Source organism: Cydia splendana, chromosome 20 (assembly GCF_910591565.1).
Source record: "Cydia splendana chromosome 20, ilCydSple1.2, whole genome shotgun sequence".
Taxonomy (NCBI): domain Eukaryota; kingdom Metazoa; phylum Arthropoda; class Insecta; order Lepidoptera; family Tortricidae; genus Cydia; species Cydia splendana.
The window spans coordinates 16026148-16049606 of NC_085979.1; the positions used below are offsets into that span (position 1 = coordinate 16026148).

Sequence of the window (23459 nt, forward strand, 5' to 3'; positions counted from 1 at the left end):
CAATCCTCATCTTAGCTAAACCCTAAGTCGTGAATTATCTTGTTGCGAAGAAGATGATGAATGATGAAAGATTACCTGAGCAGGGACAGCGTGTGCACGGGCAAGTAGCAGACGGCGAACATGACGACCACCGCTACCAGCATCTTGGCCACTTTACGACGTGACTTTCGTTTGTCTGTAACAGAGTAAGTATATTAAAGAAAGAAAATCGACTATTAAACTAACTAATTTTGTACCATTTGGAGTTGGAAAGCGTCTGGTTGAAGTCACTGGTGACCAAATCTGAGCTATGTAGGTTTTTGGCTGTCTCTGCATCAAGATGCGAACCGGAAATAGTTTTATTTTATTTTAAATTGTAATTTTAAAATTTAAAATTTTTGTTTTTAACAGATTTTGCACTTTTAACATTTTTTACACTTTTGTCATTTTAAAATTTATAGGTAATATTTGTTTTATATGGGTGCTTGCCTGAAATAAAATGAATTTATTTTATTTTATTTTATTTTATTTTGAGCTGGCGGCGCACTGCGATACAACAAGGAAATACCGCCAGCATCCTTGGTACAATGCCTCAAGAGGGCCTATTTAAGATTTAAGCTAGTTATTAATTTAGTTTAGTATTTATATTGTAGTACCTCTGTATATTTAATTATGTATTTATATGGTTAAAAAACTAACTTCAAACATGTTAAATTTGATCTGCTTAAGACCCCTATCTAGGTGATTTACTTGGTTTAGTACAGACTTCAAACATAACACAGGTTGACAATATTTAATGCACTTTTGGAACTTTAATTAAAATAGATGTTAATTTCCTACGGATTTCGGCTTCGATCGAGGTCGATTAATTTAAAGCTTGACAACCGTTTCGACAATGGAACCTTGAAAACCGATTTTATTCAAACAATACACAAATACTTCAGTTGATCACACAAATAAATGTACGCTGATTAAAACTGTACTGAGTTTCGAAAGCAAATACCTACACCTAAGGCTCTCCGTGAACTTCTTCTATTTATACTTAAGTAGATACATTGAACCCTTACAATCAAGATACTTAACTTTGCTTAAACAATCAGTCTAACAACGAACCGGATGGATAGAAGGGCGAGCGAATACTTTCTTTTATAAAGTTCTAAATTGCATGATTAGATCAAGTACACCTATCCAAGTTAAACAACAAAACAAATAACGCGATCAAGTAAAAGTTTCCCATAAGCAGGATCCCATTATTAAAAGTTCTGCCCTTAAGTTTTGGGACCATCGGAGCGATTCTACTAAGTAGATATAGTTATCTACTTAGTAGAATCGCTTAGTAGCGAGTTTTGCTAATTCAATATTTAAAGCATTTAGAGTCAGAATTATTAATAGCGGATAAAATAACGAGCCCTAAGTATCTGCCGCCGAGGAATATTTTTCGAACAGAGATAAATATCTACAGTTCACGTTCACATGCATCCGTTACAGTTTTCATTGTTCTTCATATAAGCTAAGTTTACAAAAAGAGTTTTGTAGATTATAATCTACAAAACTCTTTTTGTAAACTTAGCTGTTAAAGAATGGTAGATACTTTTTAGGGTTCCGTAGCCAAATGGCAAAAAATCATGTCTGTCTGTATGTCTGACTGTTGGTCCGTATGTCACAGCCACTTTTTTTCCGAAACTATAATAAAACTATAAATATAAGAACTATACTGTTGAAACTTGGTAAGTAGATGTATTCTGTGAACCGCATTAAGATTTTCACACACAAATAGAAAAAAAAACAATAAATTTCGGGGCTTCCCCATACTTACAACTGAAACTCATAAATTTTTTTTTCATCAAACCCATACGTGTGGGTTATCTATGGATAGGTCTTCAAAAATAATATTGAGGTTTCTAAAATATTTTTTTTCTAAACTGAATGGTTTGCGCGAGACACACTTCCAAAGTAGTAAAATGTGTGTCGTCGTCGTCGTCGTCGTCGTCGTCCCCCCCCCCCCCGGTAACTTGTAAAATAAGAGAATGATAAAACTAAAAAAAATACCATTCCACCGAAAATTGGTTTGAACGAGATCTAGTACCTAAGTAGTTTTTGAAGTGAAAACTTCTTTTAACGGCGCTGAGCACTTTTTGAGGTGGGGAAAAAATGATAAACTCGAGACAGCGTAACGCGTAACGCGCTGACGTCATGTTGTGACGGACAATGTTATTCACCAAAGAACTTTAGTCATAACCATAACGTATCATAATCAGGTCAATTATTTAAAACTGGACTTTTATATTAAGCAATAAAGCTCAATGTTCTAATCCTGTACGGGCTGAAATACGAGGATCTCACAGTTACATTCTAACTTTATATCACTCCAATATAATTCAATAAAGCTACATCTTGATGAAATCGCTAATAAAAGTGAACTCTAGTACTGGTGAAACTCAAAATATCATGACCAAATATATTTAGATGCGAGGTCTGCAAGGTAACTTTACAATTTCTATTCGAATTTTAAACAATTAACACTACAAATTTAAGCTAACTGGCCAGCAATTTCGGAACTAAAGCTTTTCAATAGAAAGGAGGATGGGTCAATTATACATAGTGCTGCAGACATTTTGGACTAGTCATTGAGTTTTCACTTCTGTCGGCACTCACGGAGTGCAACCCGTTTTTTTTAATACGTCATAAATCGTAAACCGCAATTTTATTATGTTACTTGCTGCTACGGAACCCTAATTCATGGGCGAGTCCGAATCGCACTTGCCCGCTTTTTTTAGTTTTGATACATAATCTGATCCGCTAATTTTGATGCTGATTGTACTTTTATAATGCTATGAAGTCCTGTTCAGTACATTATTTTATTTTAGTGGATTGCTCGAACACTTTCATAACTATACCTTATTAAGCGTAACCAATACAAAATTAAATTTTTCACTTCTCATGCTCAAAAAGTGCACCTTTATGTCGTGCGTAGACGACATAAAATCGCATGTTATGCTCTAGAGCATAAAGTAAAATCATCTATTACGACCCTTATTGACTTAGCAATAAAGTCCAAATTCTGCCATACAAACTGCCAGCCCTGCCGGCGCGCCCCCGACCGGCGCTCTCCCGATCGGCGTGCCCCGCGCCTCCGACCGGCCCAAGAACAATTTTCTTTAGTCTTGAATAAATACGTTAAAATAACCTAAAATATTTGATTTTTTGTATATTTTCCTCGCAATCGAAGTGAAAAGCAGAGTGTACAACAAGGGCATAAATGTCCATTTTTACCCTAGTCTACTATTTTGAAAAATTGCCTCGGGAAAAAATGGGTCACTTTATGCCCTTGTTGTACAATCTACTATTAATCAGGTTTCCGCTAGTGGCAGTAAAGTTCAATTATTTTAACAGTGATAAGGAAGTATGTAATAATTTTTGTAATAACAGGAAGCAACTTTTTTAGTAGCAGACAGTAAAATATTTTTCTCAAAAATGGACGGCAAAGTCGACTTTGACGTTTACAAAATAGGTTGCGAAGCGCGTAGTTTATGGTCAGTCAAAAATTAAAAAGTTAAAAACATTGCAGTCTCGATTTTGGGACTGCAATGTTGCATACAAATTCCATTATTTGTCGAGTTCCAAACTTTTTAAAAGTTGAAATGGCCATATCAAATGAAGGCACAGGCCCATTAAACAGCCAGACAGATGATTAGTACCGCGACTATTTAGCTGTCTCAAATAGGTTGGCGTATTTTCGGCAGAAAAATACACTTCTATTTTTTTATTAAAAAAATAAAAAGGCGGCAAAGCTAATTTTTTCAATTGTTTCTACTTTTTTCTGTGAAAATATATACGTAAGAAAGTTGCTTTTGTAAAATATTTCTATGATATTTATATTTCTTGCACCATTTTTGAGAAAAGCACTATATATGACTCGGCTGGAAGGCTACTTGCTGGCTTCGGATTCAATTAAACGGACTCCCAAGGTCGTCCGTTTAAAACGAATCCTCAGCCTGCAAGTAGCTACTTCCGAGCCTCGACAATAATGTACTATAGCCTATGTCAAGCGGGAGACAAGAACTCATTGACTGCTATCACATCTCAATTAACAAAATCAGCCCCGTACCTAGTTTAACCCTGTGTGTGCACACCCCCACTGTACCTAGGGGAAGGTCGGGTAAAGCGAACACCCCAGGCAAAGCGAATTCGGCCTCCCAATCCTAAACTATTCGATTTTGTCGCACCACGCGCCTATATATGATGTTCAGGATCCTTCGCTCTATGAGCGGCAAGCGTCACAGGGAGCGGTCGCTGCGAGCGTCGTCGGTGACGAGTCAAAATGTGTTTTTAGTGCAAAATATTCGATTTTGAAAGGTGAGTACACTGTATGTTATTTTGTCATAGTAATTATCTCGAATTTTAATTCAAGATAGTTCTATTGCTTATTAAATTATCTTCCTTTTACAACGCATTTCTTTTAAAACAATCCAACAGTTTTTTTTTTTTAATTCTTAATTTCTTTAACTGACTGAATGGGCAAAGTGGATCTTGGAATTTACCTAATAAATTCAAAGTGTTCACTTTGAATTTATTAGGTAATTTTTTTATGATAATATTTTGTTACAGATGGTATATAAATATCAAAAAAAGATCGATCATGGCTCCTGGCTAACAGACGTCATGGAAATGGCTATCAAAACGAGGATTCGCTGTGTTAAAATATCTTCAGAGATGCCGTGAAGACTATGAAATTAGTGAAAATATATCAAAAGTTACTTGTGACAGCTTTTTCTAATTAATATTATTGAAATGATCTTATGTTGATTAATTTTCACTTAGTTATTAAGTTTACTAAGATTTTATGAGTGATATTTGCTTTGCCCGGAGGTCTGTTTCACTTTGCCCGGCACCCTGGGCAAAGCGAATAAAATATCTGTTTTTACGTTTTGTTAAAAATTGCAGCAATTATTAAACATTGGAGGCTAGTGTTGTTTTAAATTAAAAGTTTATTAAATAAAGACTTATTATTGACACTTTTTTCATTTCTTCCTTGTAAAATTTTTCTGTTATGTCAAGTCAAAGCTTAAGGTGTTCACTATACCCGGACTTCCCCTACACATATTCATCTAGACTGATGAAATCATAACCCTTCTTTTTAATTTTGCCGTATTTGGGTAAAAAGGACAAGTTCTCATAAAGTTTGGGTAACAATGCAAAATTTTAAGCTATAATGTGGACATGCAATTTTGCGGCTGGATGTACACATGTACACGTCACCAAAATGTACATACATGTATAACTAGACCGAAATAAAGTATTCACAGCTAGCGTATTTTTATCTCTGACAGATCAATCGTTTTACAACAGCTTTCTTTACAAGTCGAGCATTGATTTATTGTTGTTAGAATTTTAAAACATATGCCGTTGAAAACCCAACATACGCTTGTGGAACGTTAGTTGAATGACGAAAGCAATCAGGCGCATTTTGTAGGTAATTTCATATATATATATATATATATATATTATCTTATTTATTTTATGAGCCATACATCTTATGATTAAGTCGGCTAAATTTCATATATTTTCTTACAATAAAATAAATTTAACCAATATACGAAATACATTTGGTGTTTGGTGTTCAACCGCAGTGTCACAACTTTTGGTGAGTCGCGGGTCATAGGTACCATTTATTTTGAGGATCGGCGTGACATTAGGATTTTATAATTGACTTTGAAAGGGTGGGGCTTTTTCTGAAAAGGGCCGTAGAGTAGAAGGGTTAAAGTTTGTCAAACGTTTTGTCTATTGATATTCAGTTTAAATCCTGTATAATCTACGTTGAATAATGATAATTTTTCGGTATTCAACTGGGTTTGAAACTTCCATTAACTATTCGGATTGAATAAACAATGCGTTCGAGCGCCAAACTACCTCGGCAGAAATGAATGCCTGTCATCCCTTGGTTAACAATGTACTATTTCATACCGTGCTAATATTCTATGATAATTTATAACTGATTCACAATGATGCAGATCAGTAACTCGTTTTCGTTGGGCTGTCTACAAGTAGTAAGATATTTTACCCGCGTAATAACTTACATACACCTCTTTTTGCGGCTAAGAACATAACAACACATTAAAAAAGCATGTAATTTCGTTAAAATTAATGTCATTTATGAGAATAGTTTAAATCTAGGTATCTACTGTATCTAGAACCTGAAAATACCTAAACATTTCACCTCTACCTTCAATCTGTCGTCCTTTGCTTGATCTATGTAATCAAAATGGCCAGGTGTCCAACGGAAAGGTCCTACTTAGCATACATATTGGATACCTTAGGCAGTTTCACGCGTTTGTCCTCTTACGGTATTCCGATCAACGGCCTACGTATGTTTACCCGACTACTGGAAGGGTTATGATTTGAGCAGTCTACGTAGGTACTTACTAGCAGTTCGCCCCGAACTGAGAACTCGCGGTTTGGCAAAAATTATATAGAGCGATTTTGTTGCACCTACTTACTCGTATAGTGCGACGTAAAATAGTTATAATATATATATAAGAAAATATTTTTTAAGAACAATAAACGTCGGTTTAAGTTCTAAGGAGGTAAGAGGTATCACATTTTTGACGTAAAATGGCAACAATTTATAGTCTGTCAAGCCATTTCCGTCAGTAGAAAAAAGCGGCGAAAAAATGTAGGCGCGAAGGGTTATTGTCCATAGAAAATTTGAATATCGCGCCTTTTTCTATTGAAAAAATTGGTTTTACCGACTATAGTATGGAAACTTTACAGTTCTATTTTATTTTATTTCTACTATTTTATGTCCCACTATAAATAGGCGGCAATGGATCAAAAATCGCGTGGATATATTACAAGGTCTGTGGAGCCCTTAACTGATACTGTATCTGTGGTAAGCCGAAATATTTCCTGTCAAATGTCAAATACCTATATTATGTTTATTTTTATCTTGATAATTATTTCAAAATGGTAAATTTAAAAACGATATTATAAAAGTGCAAGACGAGCACTTTCATTTGATACCAAACTCGATCATACTTTCTTGCAAAAAGATGACCAGAATAGCAAGACCCCTCACAAATAGCTTTTTAGCCTTCTAAGCTCTTCTAGCTCAATAACCCCTTGATCGAGCCTGCTCATAATTTAATGACTAAAATATAATGCCCTCAACTACACATTTACCCAATTTAATTTAAATTAGAATTCTTGAGTATCAAACTATTCTCTGATAGTTCAGCTTAAAAACATCGAAATGCCGGGACGTGCCCCTAGCCAGCCGCGTGTCCCAAGTCGAATGTAAGAACTTCGTTCGCTTCGCTCGCTCGTTCGATAAGAACTTCGTTCGCTTCGCTCGCTCGTTCGATAAGAACTTCGTTCGCTTCGCTCGCTCGTTCGATAATTAAGGTAAGTATATTCCATATTCATCAGTAATATCAGTAATATTCCAGCGCCAAAATATCTCGTCAGAAATGGGTGCCTTCATACCTTGGTTTATATGTCGACTTTTTATATTTATTATTTTGTAATAAATATGGAGTCCTCCTCATCTTAGCGTGACTGCTTGACCTTCCACCCCAGAGCGGAAATAAGCTTTATTGAATTTGTCCGTTTTCCTCGTGATTTTTTTGTTCACTGAAGAGTACGTAACTATTCAATTATGTACGTTCCAAGAAATAAATAATGCAAGAGATTTACTGTGATTATGTCCATTTTCCTCATGATGTTTTCATTTATCTTTTCTGCTAGTCGTGGCAATCGTGCTACGAGCCGATTCGATGACCATCCGGTTTTTACGCCGAAAGGGCGAGCGCGCGAAATCGCCTTTTCATATTTGTATGAAACGGCGATTTCGCACTCATTTCTCTCTCTGGATATTACCATAATTGAAAATATTTTCGTACCTACAAGTCGATGTATTAATATTTTTTGTTATTATAATAGTTAGTAGCATTTAAAATTTGTATGAAATTTGTTTTTCACTTCTAATTCTTATAATAATCAGATAATAGAAAAAAGTCAAATGAAGATGCATAGCGATGGTTGATATACATCAAACTATAATACTGTCCTCATAAGACACAAGCTTTATCGCCACGCAACCAGCGCTCAGCTACAGTTATAGATTATTGAGCTATAAAATTGTTCCTTAAAATATGTTCAACAAACAATATTATCAACCATTTAGTTACAATGTGAATACGCCTCACGCTTAAGCAGCACAATCAATCAATCTCCAAGAACAAACAAATCCACAACAATATCGATTATTTATGGGTCTGAGGGTTCAACGTAAAATACTGCTGCGTCAATATAGCCCCCAGGGATATTAATTATACGAGTACGAAACTCTAGTCGGGGTATTTATTGACTTATTTCGATTTAAAAATAATTTCGTACCTACTAGTAAATCTCTCAATATATACTGATTGATTGAGTAATTGCACAATAGGTACCTAGGTGATATGTTTTTTAGAGTCGCTACGTGTTAAGAATGAATCAAGAGAGTAAAACATTTTTTTTTATATAGAAAATGATAAAAATATACCTAATACTTAGGTATCACAAATATTTACGAGTAGAAACAAAATCTGGCCACTACGCTGGGGTGTGTATTGAATAATGAATAATAATGGTCGGTATTATACATACAAGACCTAATATAGGTATGTACCTAAATTACAATAGACAAGAAATGTTTATAGGCAAATGTATTAGCAATAGTATAGGTATTTGGCTTATATTGCAGTGAATAAGTAGGTATGTGTAACGAATACGTTTATTTCCTTTTGTTAATATTAATTTTAAAGAGTTACTAGAGGCTAACCCCCTTATTCATAATCGTTTACTAAAGTTGACAAGCCGATAATAATAATTTGTCCCTTTCCATCATACCAATACGTCGGAAAGGGAGAAACGATTATTATCGGCTTGTCAACTTTAGTAGACGTTTATGAATAAGCGGGTAAATATTTACTAAAGGGGCCCACTGATTAACAGTCCGCCGGACGGTATCGGCCTGTCAGTTAGAACAAAATTTTGACAGTTCCGAACAACTGACAGGCCGATACCGTCCGGCGGACTGTTAATCAGTGGGACCCTTAAGTATTTTTCCTATACTCCCAAAGAAAATATTACATGTTTTCATGTATGCTTTTGTTTTTGTTCATGTGTTTATTTGTTTGGTATATAGTAGGTTAGACATGAACCTGTATTGTAGTTAGTTGATTGTTCATTAGGTAACCTAATAAAGTTAATATAGGTTAGTTTTAATAGAAGGAACGTTTTGTTCAGCTTGTTTTTCAGATATTCAAACTTTGTTATAACAACAACAAATATTTGAGAATAATAAATGAGTCTATTAAGTTTAATCAAATTTAAAAGTTTAAATGTAAATATAACTGAAATGCGAGTAATATTAACAGATTTACGAGTGAAGTTTTGCTTTATGTGTGTTATAAACAAAAAAATGTTAAGTTACCTTTTGTACAACATTGTACAACATTGGTGCAATATAATCTGAATAGTAATAAAATATCCTACTTTCATTGATGTGTTTGCAGTTAGCTTGTCCGGGGAATTTTTCTGATTTCCATAACTCCAAGATGATCAAAGAATATGCGCCTCCCAGCAGCACCAGCGGAACCCTGTAACAATTATTAAATTAGTCTTCTATTTAGTTAAGTGAAACATGCAAGACTTGCTTTAACACCATGCATTTTACCAATTAAACCCAGCATGATATTTTGACCCCAACAACCCCATCAAAGAGCTGACAATTGTGACCAAGTTAGTCATCTCCATCCAATTCTTGTTTACCTACATATCTACACTCGTGTAAGTATTTAAATGTGTATACCAATGTAATAATAAAATTATTGTATTCCTGGAGATAAGCTTGCACGTTGTACGAATTTGTTTGTACCTAGTTATTAACATCTTGATTCAAAGTTACAATATTTTTGTTAATGCATATTATTATTTGATATGAATTTTCACAGAGTTTTCCCAGAGGATAAGTGAAATTGAAGACTATTTCAATTTATTTAACATGAAACGTTTTGTCAATTTGTTGCCTTAGTTATGTTTGCAAAGACCATCTTAGAAAGAAAGAAAGGAAGAGTATATACCTAAGTATTATAAGTAGTGGTATTTGCTGCCTATTTTTGCGTACGAAACGTGTGTTATTTCTATATAAAACTAATATTTTATAATCCAATCATCATTATATTAAATCTTGGAAATTACTGTCCAACCATCAGCTATTTTTATTTCCCCATCAAACATTTTTGTACGTAAATATTTACTGTATAAAATAAGTGCAAACCGAGACCGACCATGCTTGTTTGCTTAAAAATACATCATTCTATAACGCGTCTCGCATCTAAAAGTCATGATGTAACAGATATTTGAAGAGTTTCATACATTCATATTGGAAAATCCCAAAGAAGTAGGTATAAATTCGGTAATACCAAGTACATAGTACTACGGCTATACTCGATAAACAGTACTGGAAAAGGGAATAGGACTTGACTAGGTATTGTCCTTAGCTTGCGAATTTGTCTGGTAGAGTTAGGCCTTAGTTTTCAAATTGACCCTCCAAATAAAATTAAGGCAGTGACACTTACGCGTACATAAAGACGATTTTGATGACGTGCCAGACGAGATCCGCGTGGGCGGACCAGGTGGGTTGACACTGCACCATGTGCGGCAGATCGAAACGTAGAGGCTGCTGCACGGTCGTCAGGGAAATGAGGTCCGGGCAGTCTAGAGAATTAAATAAAAGCCACTATTCATGTAAAACCTAGATGAAACGTGTAAAATGTGGATTTGTTGACGTGATAACGTGTTATAAATCGATGAACACCGGTAACCATGCACGAAAAAGTGTCACGTTGTGGACAAATCTCCACGGTAACGTTGTGGACAAATCTCCATGGTAACGTTACGGCCACGTTTTCTTATGACGTTATCACGCAAAATTATCGTCCGTAAACCGACTTTATAGACAACCATATTTTTTTGGTTCAGTAAATAAACTTGTCAATAATTCGTTTATTGCACCCTAATCCTGTAGATAGCTAGTATCTAACAAAAGATTTTATCCGATAAATCGATTTATCAATATTTGTTAACTGCCAAAACTGTTTTATTTATTAACAGGTAGTTCATCATCATATATTTAAGAGTATGACTACATTGAACAATTTCCATGTTTGGCGGTCCTCTGCCTTCTCTTTGACAGCCTGATTGATACGACACGACATTGATCTTTTCCTTTATTTGATTCATGTACGCTCTCCTTGGTCTTCCCTTTTTCCTGTTTGCTTCAACTCTCCCTTCTATGATGTTTTTGATAAATTCGTCGTGTCGTATCAGGTGCCCAAGCATCTTTCCTCTTCTATTATCTACAGTTCTTAGTAGGAGAGAGGAGTTTGTTAAGAACTATAGATAACAGGTAGGTATGTACTATTACAAATTCCTTGGTGGATATAATAGGCACTACCCGTTACTGCTTGGAGGTAACCGCCTTTTTTTCAGCCGGGCAACTAAAGAACAGTGGCCAGATTTTTGAATTCCGATCGCTCGATTTCGGCACTCGAAAATCGGTGGAAAACGGAGAAATGCTAATTTTTGATATACGAGCGATAGAAATTGGGAATCGAGTGGTATTGATCACTAGTTTTCAATTCTATTAGTAGAATTTCAATGCCTAGCAGTGGAGATATTATTGAACGAAATACACGAAATCGATCGGTCGAAATTCAAAAATCGGGCCCCTGGACTATATGTACTTGAAATCGGTTTGAAATATTTGACGCCCCTATCCATTATCTCGAATAAATTAATAAGGGTACTTAAAAATAATTAATATTAAAAAACTCGTGAAGGCGTTAGGGAATAGCAGACTTATTTTATAAAAGCATTGTTTTATTAAGGACATTCTATGTTAATTTATAAACAAAAATACATATTTGTATAAAACCCTTGAGATTTTAAAGTTATAAAAGATATAATTTCATTAAATATGGAGGCGTCTTTGTCCGTCCTCATATTTTTCTAACTTTCGTTTTCGTTGGAATTTTATAATTTAGGGCGACGTATAAAAACAATCAAAATCGGCCAAGAGCATGTCGGGCCACGCTCAGTGTAGGGTTTCGCAGTTACCATTCTGTCAAAATAGGCAAACCGGGGGCTATTAGTAAGTATCATGTACATTAGAAGTATAAGAGAGTACCTTCGCAGTACTTCCTACGTCTTTTCACTAAGAAGAGAAGATTTTGTGCAATAACTCAAAAGGCTTAACGGCTGGACCGATCATGTTCGCTATAGTTTTCATTAAAAGTATTTACTAGTGGCTCTGTGAGCTGTATGTAGATGTCGCGTTTAGCTTAGAAAATGTAAAAGTGATAAATACTTATTTTGTTGAGTCGTATCACAGTGAACTCTGAATGGTCTTAAGCGCCATAGACGCTATTATATTATATTCAATTTCCGCTATTAGAAAAAAATGCAATAACAAGATCGACGAACAAAAAATAATCATAGAATCTGGTCACAAAATTTCACGAGAATCGGTTGTGAATTGCGATCTGTAGAGGAGAACATCCGGACATACGAAAGAAAAATGCCCGAGTCAAAACGTAGACCTTCGCTACGTTTCGGTTAATTAAGCTTTTGTTTCAGAATATTTGTTGTGATTATACGTAACCTCCATTGTAAATATTTTTATAATAACATTTTCGAAGGGGCATTCGCCTTCCATTTATTATTTCAGATTACGGCCCACACCCATTATTTTTAACTACGTAGATTATAATTTAATTTTTAATAAGCAGAAACGTCTGCGAACGATGCTATTAAGCTTAGAATAAATTTAAAAGTGGAAAAATTCAGAGGCGATGAGTTCAAGTCTCACCCAAGACAGTAATTTTTCCACTTTTAAATTTACGTAGATTATATTTAACCTCCTTTTGGCGTGATTAATATTTAAATTAATGAAAAATAACATTTTTCTTGCACTAATGGCCACCAGCTAAGCTGTGGCCGGATAAGACACCGGCAGGCCGCCGTTCTTTGTAGACTAACAAACCTTAAGGTGCCGGGCCGTAGGCTCAGAGAACAGAGTTTATGAAAAATCGTAGCGCTTTTTAGGGTTTTTAAGTCAGAATACGGTTGCCAAAAATTTAATTACCAATTTTGAGGCCTTTTTCTAGTAATATCACCGATTCAAATACAGATTTTTTGACTTCCGCTTAAAAGAAATAAATCGCGAACATATGTCTAAAACGCACCTTAAAAAGTTGTAGGTGATAATTTTTGCACACAAGCTAGAAATATGAACATTGCTTCTAAAAATTTACAATAATGTTTGATCAAACTCATTGATAACTTTTTTTATGTTAAAACCAAACAATAAATCAAAATTCAAAAACATGATATCTACATCTCTCTCCCGCTTACACTCAGTGAGAGTGACAGAACAAACTGAACCTTCGGGGCCTTAAAAATGCAACCATAACGGTGTAACAACACCTTTAGTTACCCTACTAATGTGTGCAAGGTTTCATAGAACACAAGCAATTAGCGTTTCACATTGAGGCCTCAACTAGTTTTACATGGGTACGACTGTCTACAAACGAGGACAAAAGTCAAACTTTTCATCCACGTGCCAATACGCTCCACATGTCTTCATTCCCCAGAGTTTATTCAAAGCTTAATTCGTTTACAAACTTCGAGGCGACCTAATTCACCCAATTAATCATTTGTTTAGTCGTGACTAATTACAAAAGCGATTACCCTATTTATTCAGACGCAGCAGTTTAAGGCGCTTCTTTGGTAATTTGATAAATTAGAAATCGCGAGTTTGTAAAACTTATTTTAAAACTTTAAGCTAGTATTAAGACTTACCAAATTCATTACTATCAGAAAAACGGTTGGAGTCACGATTTCTTACTTGTATATTTTGTATAAAATCTACAAAATTTTATAAGACCTACCTACTACAGACAGTCGCACGAGAAGTGGTTGTCATTATAAGATCATCCTCGAAGACTGGTATAAATTTGTTGTCGATTGAGGTCACATTGAATATCGAATTAAATTCTAAACTGAAAAATTTCTAGGGTTTAAATTATAAAAATGCACGACATACAATTTTTAAACTACGAGCATTCCTAAAATGCACATCGTAACATTCATAACCAAATAAATTGTACCCCAAAAAATAGACAAAGACAATTCTTTTGGAACAATAAAGCTTGCTTCTTTTTAGTGTGTCAAAATTGTTCACAGACTTTGAATGAAGTAGAGTTTTAGTGTTGTAAAAGTTTTCTTAACATTTGACCTATTAACAACTAAAAGTTCAGTTCTAAAAGGCATTTACGCTCGTAGCGGCATTTTGCGAAAACCCTAGACGACACCGTAAACTTTTCTCAATAAGGAAAGGGAAAATATTGTTGCGGTGGAAGGTCCTCTAACTTCTTAGGTTGTTTGAGAGTGCAGCTGAAGTATATCACGGGCTGTCCCGTACAAACTCTTTTTATTTCGCGTGATAGACCTTTTTTTGACGTTTAAAGGCGATGATTATTCTTCTGGGCATATTATTGACCATGTGTCACAGTAAAAGAAGCTCTCTTATCATGGTACGTATCCAACGCACCAATCGTTAACGCTCCGTAGCGAACGAATCGCAACTGTTACTGTCGCACTAATAAGGAAGAGTGATAGAGAGAGACGACTACGCTACGCTAAGGAGCATTAACGATAACGATTGACCCTTTCGCTAATTATTACCCTGCAAATCTTCAGAAAAGCGAATGCGAGCGCGAACGCGACGCAAACGTACATACGCGAGTCTAGAGGTGTAACTTACTGAACAAGAGCGATACGATCCAAATGATGCAGATGGCGGTTTTGACGTGCACGATGGGCTCGTTCTGCTGGCGGTGGCTGAACGGGTGCACGATAGCGTAGTAGCGGTCCAGCGCGATGAACGTCAGGGTGAGGACCGACACCGTCACCGACACCGACTGTTGGCAACAACAGCTTCGTCAAATATCTGTACGGCTACCACCAGTTTGAAACTGACATATTTGCTAGCGTGTGAGTAAATACATAAATATAATCACCTCCCAAATTATTTAAAATCAGAGGAAAGTGACACTTCGTATACAAAGAAGTTGAAATCGTTCCTTGCTGAAAAAGCATATTATTCAGTAACCGATTTTCTCACTGACAGTTTTGTTAAATAAGTTAGTTAATAGTAAATAAGTAAGTTTTGATCTCCTAAAATTATAAAGCTAGTTTGTAGTTTTTATTTGTTCTTAATATGTACCTACTTATATTAAGGAAATGTCCATACCCTATTAGGGTCCATGAGATACCATTATTTTGTAACAACTTGTTTTTACCATGGTGCAATAAACGATATTCTATTATATATTATATTCTAAATTACTTTCTATGCATCTCGCTCGTACATGCATATTAGTGCGACCGAGATGTATACACGAAGGCTAAAAAATAACTGCATTCCTAATATTACCAGGGAGGTTTTGGGATTATACTGAGCCTCTTTTACTATGGGACCAACCCCGAAATCGCGAAAAAAAAATTAACCTCCCATAGAAAATGGACCAGCCAAAATGTATGAAACAGCCAAATATTTTGCGCGATTTCCGGATTGGCCCCATAGTAAAAGTTGCTCAGTATAATCCCAAAACCTCCCTGGCAACGGGAATGTAGTTATTTTTTGGCTACCTTGTAGAAAGTAACTTACGCAGATGTTTTAAGCGAATATGTCAGTTTGTCACGTCGTGGTAAGGCTTCTGGGCTTAGAGTGTATAATTAAGTATCGACATAGCACGGTGATATACTTAAGTATGTGTCAGATAACGACATATTATGTAGGTTCAAGATTCCACTTTCTGGAATCGTTCGTTTAACAACAATTTTTCCCCTATTGTAAAACAAATATTCCTAACGTAATTTGACGTCCTCGTATAAATACCCCCCTAATCTAATATATTTCGGCCCCCATGTTTACCACATTTCAACAAATGTCCCCTTCTGTAATATAGTTATTAATCAAATAAAACAATTTTAAGCCATAAACCACCACCCCTGGTCACAGGTAGATTAATTAAATCAAAGTTAACCTCGAGATGTATATTTACTCTATTTTACGCGATATAATTCGTTGAGACAAATCCTGGACTTTAAATCATTACTTCATAAATGAACTAGAACTTGGCACATGGGTGCCAAGTAGTTGCATGGCCATGGGTGCATAGATCTCAATTCTTTTGCCGGCGAAGTCAACAACGACGCATATTCTGAATATTGAAGAATATGCTCTCCTTTCACATGTATGTTTTTAATGGATATTGTTTTATTTGAAGAATCCGCTTTGTGGTTATAAATTCACAGGGAAATTTCGAGAGTGAGTAAGATCAAATTAAATGTATAGGATATTTGGTTACTACTTATAGTAATATTAGCAACCCGCCCCGTCTTCGCACGAGTAAACCTTAACAAATTATATACCTCAACCTTCCTCAAGAATCACTCTATTGATAGGTGAACACCACATGAAAATCCATACGGTAGTTTTTGAGTTTATGGCGAACATACATACATACAGACGCGGCAAGGAACTTTGTTTTATAATCATAATCATTTATTTGCACATCAAAAGGATAAGATAACGAATAAATGCATTCTGATTCTGAAGATATAAGATGTTTAGATATTATTTATTAACCATGTCTTACCTGAAAGTATACAAGTGTTTTACACAATATCTCTCCCAGGAACCACGTCTCAGTAACGTCCCAGACCACAGTCGGCGGCAAGCACAGCAGGATCACCAGAAAATCTGCCACCGCCAGGTTCACCAAGCAGCGGTAGGTCACCGAACCTCTCATAGAAGGATTCCTAAACACCGCTATACACACCAGGGCGTTGCCCACAAGACCCACCACAAATACCACTGAGTGTGTAGCTATCAGTCCCCACTCGTGTGGCTTTGGAAATATATAGTTGTTCAACATGTCTATGTATTCTTCTTTGCTTATGTTGCAGTACGCTGGATCTCCCCTGCATGTCACGTTGGGTATGACAATTTGATTGTCAACAGTTTTATTGATTGCATTTGTTTCGTCCGTTATTACATTTTCGTTTAATTGATAATTACTTATTGTTGTGGTCTCGATTGTTTTGGAGTTAACGTAATCTGGGGTGAAAATCATAACGATGGTTAGAGTTGTAAAGATTATTTGATGGGAAGACATATTAATACGGTATTTTTTGTTTAATTTTGTAGTATTTGCTGTTTTCTGAGGTAGTGACTAGTCTTTAAGGATATAAGGGAAATGGCTAAGATGACGTGGAGAATAAGCTGTCTTCGTTGTTATACCTGCAACAATAAAAACAGTGTGTTAAGTACGTATTGTCACGCAGAAAATTTTACGTAGCTCCTGTACGAGTATAGCTTAAAACATCGAATTCACAGAACAAAATTTCAATGTTACTCGTAAAAAAGCAAGGAAAAGCATCTAATATCGGTATCATCGTGTCATTGAAATTACGCTGCTTTTTAGGGTTCCGTACCCGAAGGGTAAAAACGGGACCCTATTACAAAGACTCCTCTGTCCGTCTGTCTGACTGTCTATCTGTCACCAGGCTGTATCTCATGAACCGTGATAGTGATAAAGTTGAAATTTTCACAGATGATGTATTTCTGTTGCCGCTATAACGCCAAATACTAATAAAAACAGAATAAAATAACTATTTGAGTGGGGCTCCCATACAACAAACGTGATTTTTTTGCCGTTTTTTGCGTGATGGTACGGAACCCTTCTTGTGCGAGTCCGACTCGCAATTGGCCGGATTTTATTATTCAAAAATCAAATTGCTGATATATATTATACCTATATGATAATTTGTCTTATCTTGAGATTGCATTGTTTTATAAATGTATACAAGATGTTATTTTGATCAAACGGCAAATTTAAACTTACGTGGGTTTTAGTAATATGAAACTGTTTGAATACATTTTTAATTTAGTTTTTTTTGAGGACGTCATTTTTTGTGAGCGGCAATGTATAGTCAACATTTTTGACAAATTGCGTCAAACAGTCAGAGTCATGTATATTAATAAAACATAAGAAAGCTTCTTCATTGAGAACTTCTCTTCTTGTATCAAAAATACACGGTGTAATATTGGCATTCAATTAGGTAAAATAATTGTACCTCGGTGTGGTTACAGTAATAGTACATTACTACAGAGGCCGGGACGAAAGGGGTTGCCGGCCGAAGACATATAGACCCTAAAATCCTTTCCACGGATCGCCATTTCTACAGTAGAAAAGTGCGGGAAGCCATTGAAATCAAAAAACATTGCAATTTTAATCGGGACGAGGGTTTTAAGGTCTCATCCACATGGAATCCAGTCATTAGTAAATGTAAGCGGAAACGAATATCGACAGTCGATAAATCGAATATCGTTAGTGTTGTGTGTCGACAGAGTAACATCCCTAGTGCGCAAAACGTTCAAACTGATAAACAAGACCAAGTGCGGGTAGTTCGAAAAACACCCGCGGCTAGACGATGTTGATGTCAACTTGAGCCAGTCTTCTCCGAGACCACGGGGACAACGCCGTCCTCGAAACGTCGGAGGTAAATCTTAAAACTTAAATACGCGATTAAGTCCCGTTGTGTAGTTTTGATAATGTGATAGGTATGTATAACAAATAGGTATGTGATCGTATCAAAAACACATGCTGTATACTGACCTCACACATATTTGTAGATTATACGACTGATAGCAAAATACGATATAAAATGTCCGGAATTAATTTAAATTAGTTATCTGCGGCTTGTAGAGTACACAATTGGATATATTTAAGAAGAGTAATTAACCTAAAGAATCAAGCATCATCATTATAATGGTCAACAAAGTGGCATTAGTGACGGGCTCGAATCAGGGCATTGGTTTCGCTATTGTCGAAGAATTACTAAAAAGAGGTGTTGAAACCGTCTATATTACAGCAAGAAACGAGCAACGAGGGCGTGACGCCGAAGAAAAGCTAAAAGCAAAAGGTTTAAGCCCTTATTTTCACCAGTTAGACGTCACTGAATCAAATAGTGTTAAGAAATGTGCGGAATACATAAAGGGTCAGCATGGAGGCTTGGATATACTTGTTAATAACGCTGCAATCACCGTAGAAAATTTCGAAGAGACATCTTACGAAGATGCAGTACGTGTCCTCAACACAAATTATTTCGGTATCCTGTCGATTCAAGAACATTTCTTTCCTATCCTAAAGAATGATGCTAGAGTTATAAACATCTCGAGTAACTGTGGACATATTTCTAATCTCAGGAACCAAGATTGGATCGCCAGGCTGACCAATAAGGATGTAAAGAGAGCAGATGTCGATGAATTTGTTAGTTGGTTCTTAAACTCAGTCAAAAGTAAGACCTTGAAGCCTGAAGACTTTTATCAAACTGAGTTGCTTGCGTATAGGATTTCCAAGATAGCAGTAAGTGCATTGACTATTGCGCAACAAAATGAAATTGACAGAAACATTTCTATAAACTCTATTCACCCCGGATTCGTTCAGACGTCCATGACTCGTGGAGTTGGTATTTTCACATTGGAAGAATCTAGCAAAGCTCCAGCGTACTTGGCTTTGGACGTGGATCAGTCGGTGAAGGGACAGTATTTCTGGTTTGATAAAGAAATGAAAGATTGGCGCAACCCCGACTTACCTCTGCATTGTGATTACGAAATGTTGAAAAAGTATTGGCAATAAATTTTCTAGTTTGCTTCGGGTTGAAGATTCTGGTATTTATTAAAGTTGTTTCCTTTTGGTTAAATGAAATAGTTATTTGTACAACAAGAGATCAAAGTTTGATATTTCTTCGAGTAAGCACTCGCAAATAAGCATTAAAATAAGCATTTTGAGTCCCGTGCAAGCGAAAGATTCTATAATAGATTCAGAAGCGTAGCGATTGAATTTAATTTAGAATCTTGAGCGTAGGAAGAAGCTAAAAAGTGCACGAGATGTAAATAACGGGTACACTACATAATTCCGAAATATTTTATGCCGAATTTTAAAATATCGAATTTTATTATTCCGATTTTTAAATGCTCGACCCATCAAAATTCCGATTGTCGTAATTACCGAACGATGAAAATCACGAAGTTTTATATTTCCGAATAGTAAAACCGACGATTTTTTAAATTCCGAACCACATAATTCCGAATATAACAATTCCGATAGGGAGAAACACCGAATTTAACATTTACGATTAGTGAATAGAATCAGGCGTTACTTTGCGGAAATCCATACTAATTAAAACCAAAATATTACTTTGCTAATCCGCGAAAAGATAACGTGCTAGTCAATCAGTGCTAATCCGTTATACTTACTTGCGTATTTTTACATGCAATTAATATTCCCGCCCTCCCACCGCAAAACAAAAAACAACATAAATATACATACATAAATACATGTTTAGTCTGATTGACTAGCACGTTATCTTTTCGCGGATTAGCAAAGTAATATTTTGGTTTTAACATTTACGATTTTTGATATCACGAATTCCGAATTGTCATAATTCCGAAATTTTAAATTCCGATTTGACGTGATACCTATTTTTTAAATTCAGAATAACGATATTCCGAATTTGTTGTTAATAAATAAAGGTACCTACGTTTCTACGGGGGGTAGCAGTTCTAACGTAAACTAAACCTACTTTTTTAAAAACAGTTATTTACTGTAGGGGTCGCAGTTATAACCTAACCTATACCTACTTTTCTGTAAGCAGTAAGTTTCTAGGGGAGGGAGGGTCGCAGTTCTAACCTAAACTACACCTACTTTTCCAGTCGCAGTTGGTTTCTGTAAAGGTCGCAGTTCTAACCTAACCTAACCCACTTTTCTAGTAGCGGTTGGTTTCTGTGTAAAGGTAGCAGCTCTCACCTAACCTAACCTACTTTTCTAGTAGCAGTTGGCTTCTGTGAAGGTCACAGTTCTAACCTAACCCACTTTTCTAGTTGCAGTTGGTTTCTGTAAAGGTCGCAGTTCTAACCTAACCTAACCCACTTTTCTGGTAGCAGTTGGTTTCTGTGAAGGTCGCAGTTCTAACCTAACCAACCCATTTTTCTAGTAGGAGTTGGTTTCTGTGAAGGTCGCAGTTCTAACCCACTTTTCTGGTAGCAGTTGGTTTCTGTGAAGGTCGCAGTTCTAACCTAACCTAACCCATTTTTCTAGTAGCAGTTGGTTTCTGTGAAGGTCACAGTTCTAACCTAACCCACTTATCTAGTAGCAGTTGGTTTCTGTGAAGGTCGCAGTTCTAACCTAACCCACTTTTCTAGTAGCAGTTGGTTTGTAAAGGTAGCAGCTCTCACCTAACCTAACCTACTTTTCTAGTAGCAGTTGGCTTCTGTGAAGGTCACAGTTCTAACCTAACCTAACCCACTTTTCTAGTAGCAGTTGGTTTCTGTAAAGGTCGCAGTTCTAACCTAACCTAACCCACTTTTCTGGTAGCAGTTGGTTTCTGTGAAGGTCGCAGTCCTAACCTAACCTAACCCATTTTTCTAGTAGGTGTTGGTTTCTGTGAAGGTCGCAGTTCTAACCCAATTTTCTGGTAGCAGTTGGTTTCTGTGAAGGTCGCAGTTCTAACCTAACTTAACTCACTTTTCTAGTAGCAGTTGGTTTCCGTAAAGGTCGCAGTTCTAACCTAAGCCACTTTTCTAGTAGCAGTTGGCTTCTGTGAAGGTTGCAGTTCTATCCTAACCCACTTTTCTAGTAGCAGTTGGTTTCTGTAAAGGTCGCAGTTCTAACCTAACCTAACCCACTTTTCTGGTAGCAGTTGGTTTATGTGAAGCTCGCAGTTCTAACCTAACCTAACCCATTTTTCTAGTAGGAGTTGGTTTCTGTGAAGGTCGCAGTTCTAACCTAACCTAACCCATTTTTCTAGTAGGAGTTGGTTTCTGTGAAGGTCGCAGTTCTAACCTAACTTAACTCACTTTTCTAGTAGCAGTTGGTTTCCGTAAAGGTCGCAGTTCTAACCTAAGCCACTTTTCTAGTAGCAGTTGGCTTCTGTGAAGGTTGCAGTTCTATCCTAACCCATTTTTCTAGTAGGAGTTGGTTTCTGTGAAGGTCGCAGTTCTAACCTAACCTAACCCATTTTTCTAGTAGGAGTTGGTTTCTGTGAAGGTCGCAGTTCTAACCTTACTTAACTCACTTTTCTAGTAGCAGTTGGTTTCCGTAAAGGTCGCAGTTCTAACCTAAGCCACTTTTCTAGTAGCAGTTGGCTTCTGTGAAGGTTGCAGTTCTATCCTAACCCACTTTTCTAGTAGCAGTTGGTTTCTGTAAAGGTAGCAGTTCTATCCTAACCCACTTTTCTGGTAGCAGTTGGTTTCTGTGAAGGTTGCAGTTCTATCCTAACCCACTTTTCTAGTAGCAGTTGGCTTCTGTGAAGGTTGCAGTTCTATCCTAACCCACTTTTCTAGTAGCAGTTGGCTTCTGTGAAGGTTGCAGTTCTATCCTAAGCCACTTTTCTAGTAGCAGTTGGCTTCTGTGAAGGTTGCAGTTCTATCCTAACCCACTTTTCTGGTAGCAGTTGGTTTCTGTGAAGGTCGCAGTTCTAACCTAACCTAACCCATTTTTCTAGTAGGAGTTGGTTTCTGTGAAGGTCGCAGTTCTAACCTAACTTAACTCACTTTTCTAGTAGCAGTTGGTTTCCGTAAAGGTCGCAGTTCTAACCTAAGCCACTTTTCTAGTAGCAGTTGGCTTCTGTGAAGGTTGCAGTTCTATCCTAACCCACTTTTCTAGTAGCAGTTGGTTTCTGTACAGGTAGCAGTTCTAGCATGTCTAAATGATTTAAATGCATTTTTTTTGCAGATCAATTTTAAAAACGGCTGGTCATTTAATTACTTCCCTTTTGAAAATCACGAATTTCATTATTCCGAGTTTACAAAAGATCGAATTTCTGAATCCCGAATTATTTTATTTCCGATCGGTCAATGATTTTTCGGAATAGACAAATTCGGAAAAAAAAATTCGGATTTTTTAAAAATCGGAACTTTAAGCTTTCGTTCATATGAGAATCGGATTTTAAGTATTCGGAAATAGCGCAGTCGTGATTTTCTTCTTTCGTGGTTTTCAAAGTCGTGATTTCGATATTTCGGACGTATAAAAAATCGTGATTATGAAAATCGAGGTTATGAAAGTCGGAAAAACATGTTTCGGAATATTTGGGTGTTCCCGTAAATAACTTTGATTTCGTGTTGTACATACAAGTTTTCACCTCAGAAGTGAGAACATAATTAGGCAACCCGAACCTGAAAAATGTAGGTAAATCCTTCTTCCATAATAGAGATTGAAAAAAATTTTTTTTTTTTTTGCATGATAATCTGTGCAATTTTTGAGTTCATTATTTTAATTGTTCAATAAAAAACGTATAATATAGTG

At 36.2% G+C, this 23459-nt stretch overlaps 2 protein-coding genes across 2 annotated transcripts in view; one reads left to right on the plus strand and one right to left on the minus strand.

The window, feature by feature from the left end:
- Positions 1 to 17165, minus strand: part of LOC134800574 (orexin receptor type 2-like) — a 48935-nt gene extending 31770 nt beyond the window's left edge. The window contains exons 1-5 of the mRNA XM_063773063.1: positions 16749 to 17165; positions 14849 to 15005; positions 10602 to 10740; positions 9517 to 9620; positions 76 to 175 (exon numbers count right to left, since the gene is read on the minus strand). Of these exons, the coding sequence (XP_063629133.1) occupies positions 76 to 175; positions 9517 to 9620; positions 10602 to 10740; positions 14849 to 15005; positions 16749 to 17027 (779 nt within the window). The 5' untranslated portion in view covers positions 17028 to 17165. The remainder of the gene's footprint in view (positions 1 to 75; positions 176 to 9516; positions 9621 to 10601; positions 10741 to 14848; positions 15006 to 16748) is intronic.
- Positions 17166 to 18923: 1758 nt separating this feature from the next.
- Positions 18924 to 19793, plus strand: LOC134800652 (carbonyl reductase [NADPH] 3-like). Its single transcript, XM_063773134.1, has one exon. It carries the CDS (start codon positions 18924 to 18926, stop codon positions 19791 to 19793), a length of 870 nt encoding a protein of 289 aa, XP_063629204.1.
- Positions 19794 to 23459: the final 3666 nt, after the last annotated feature.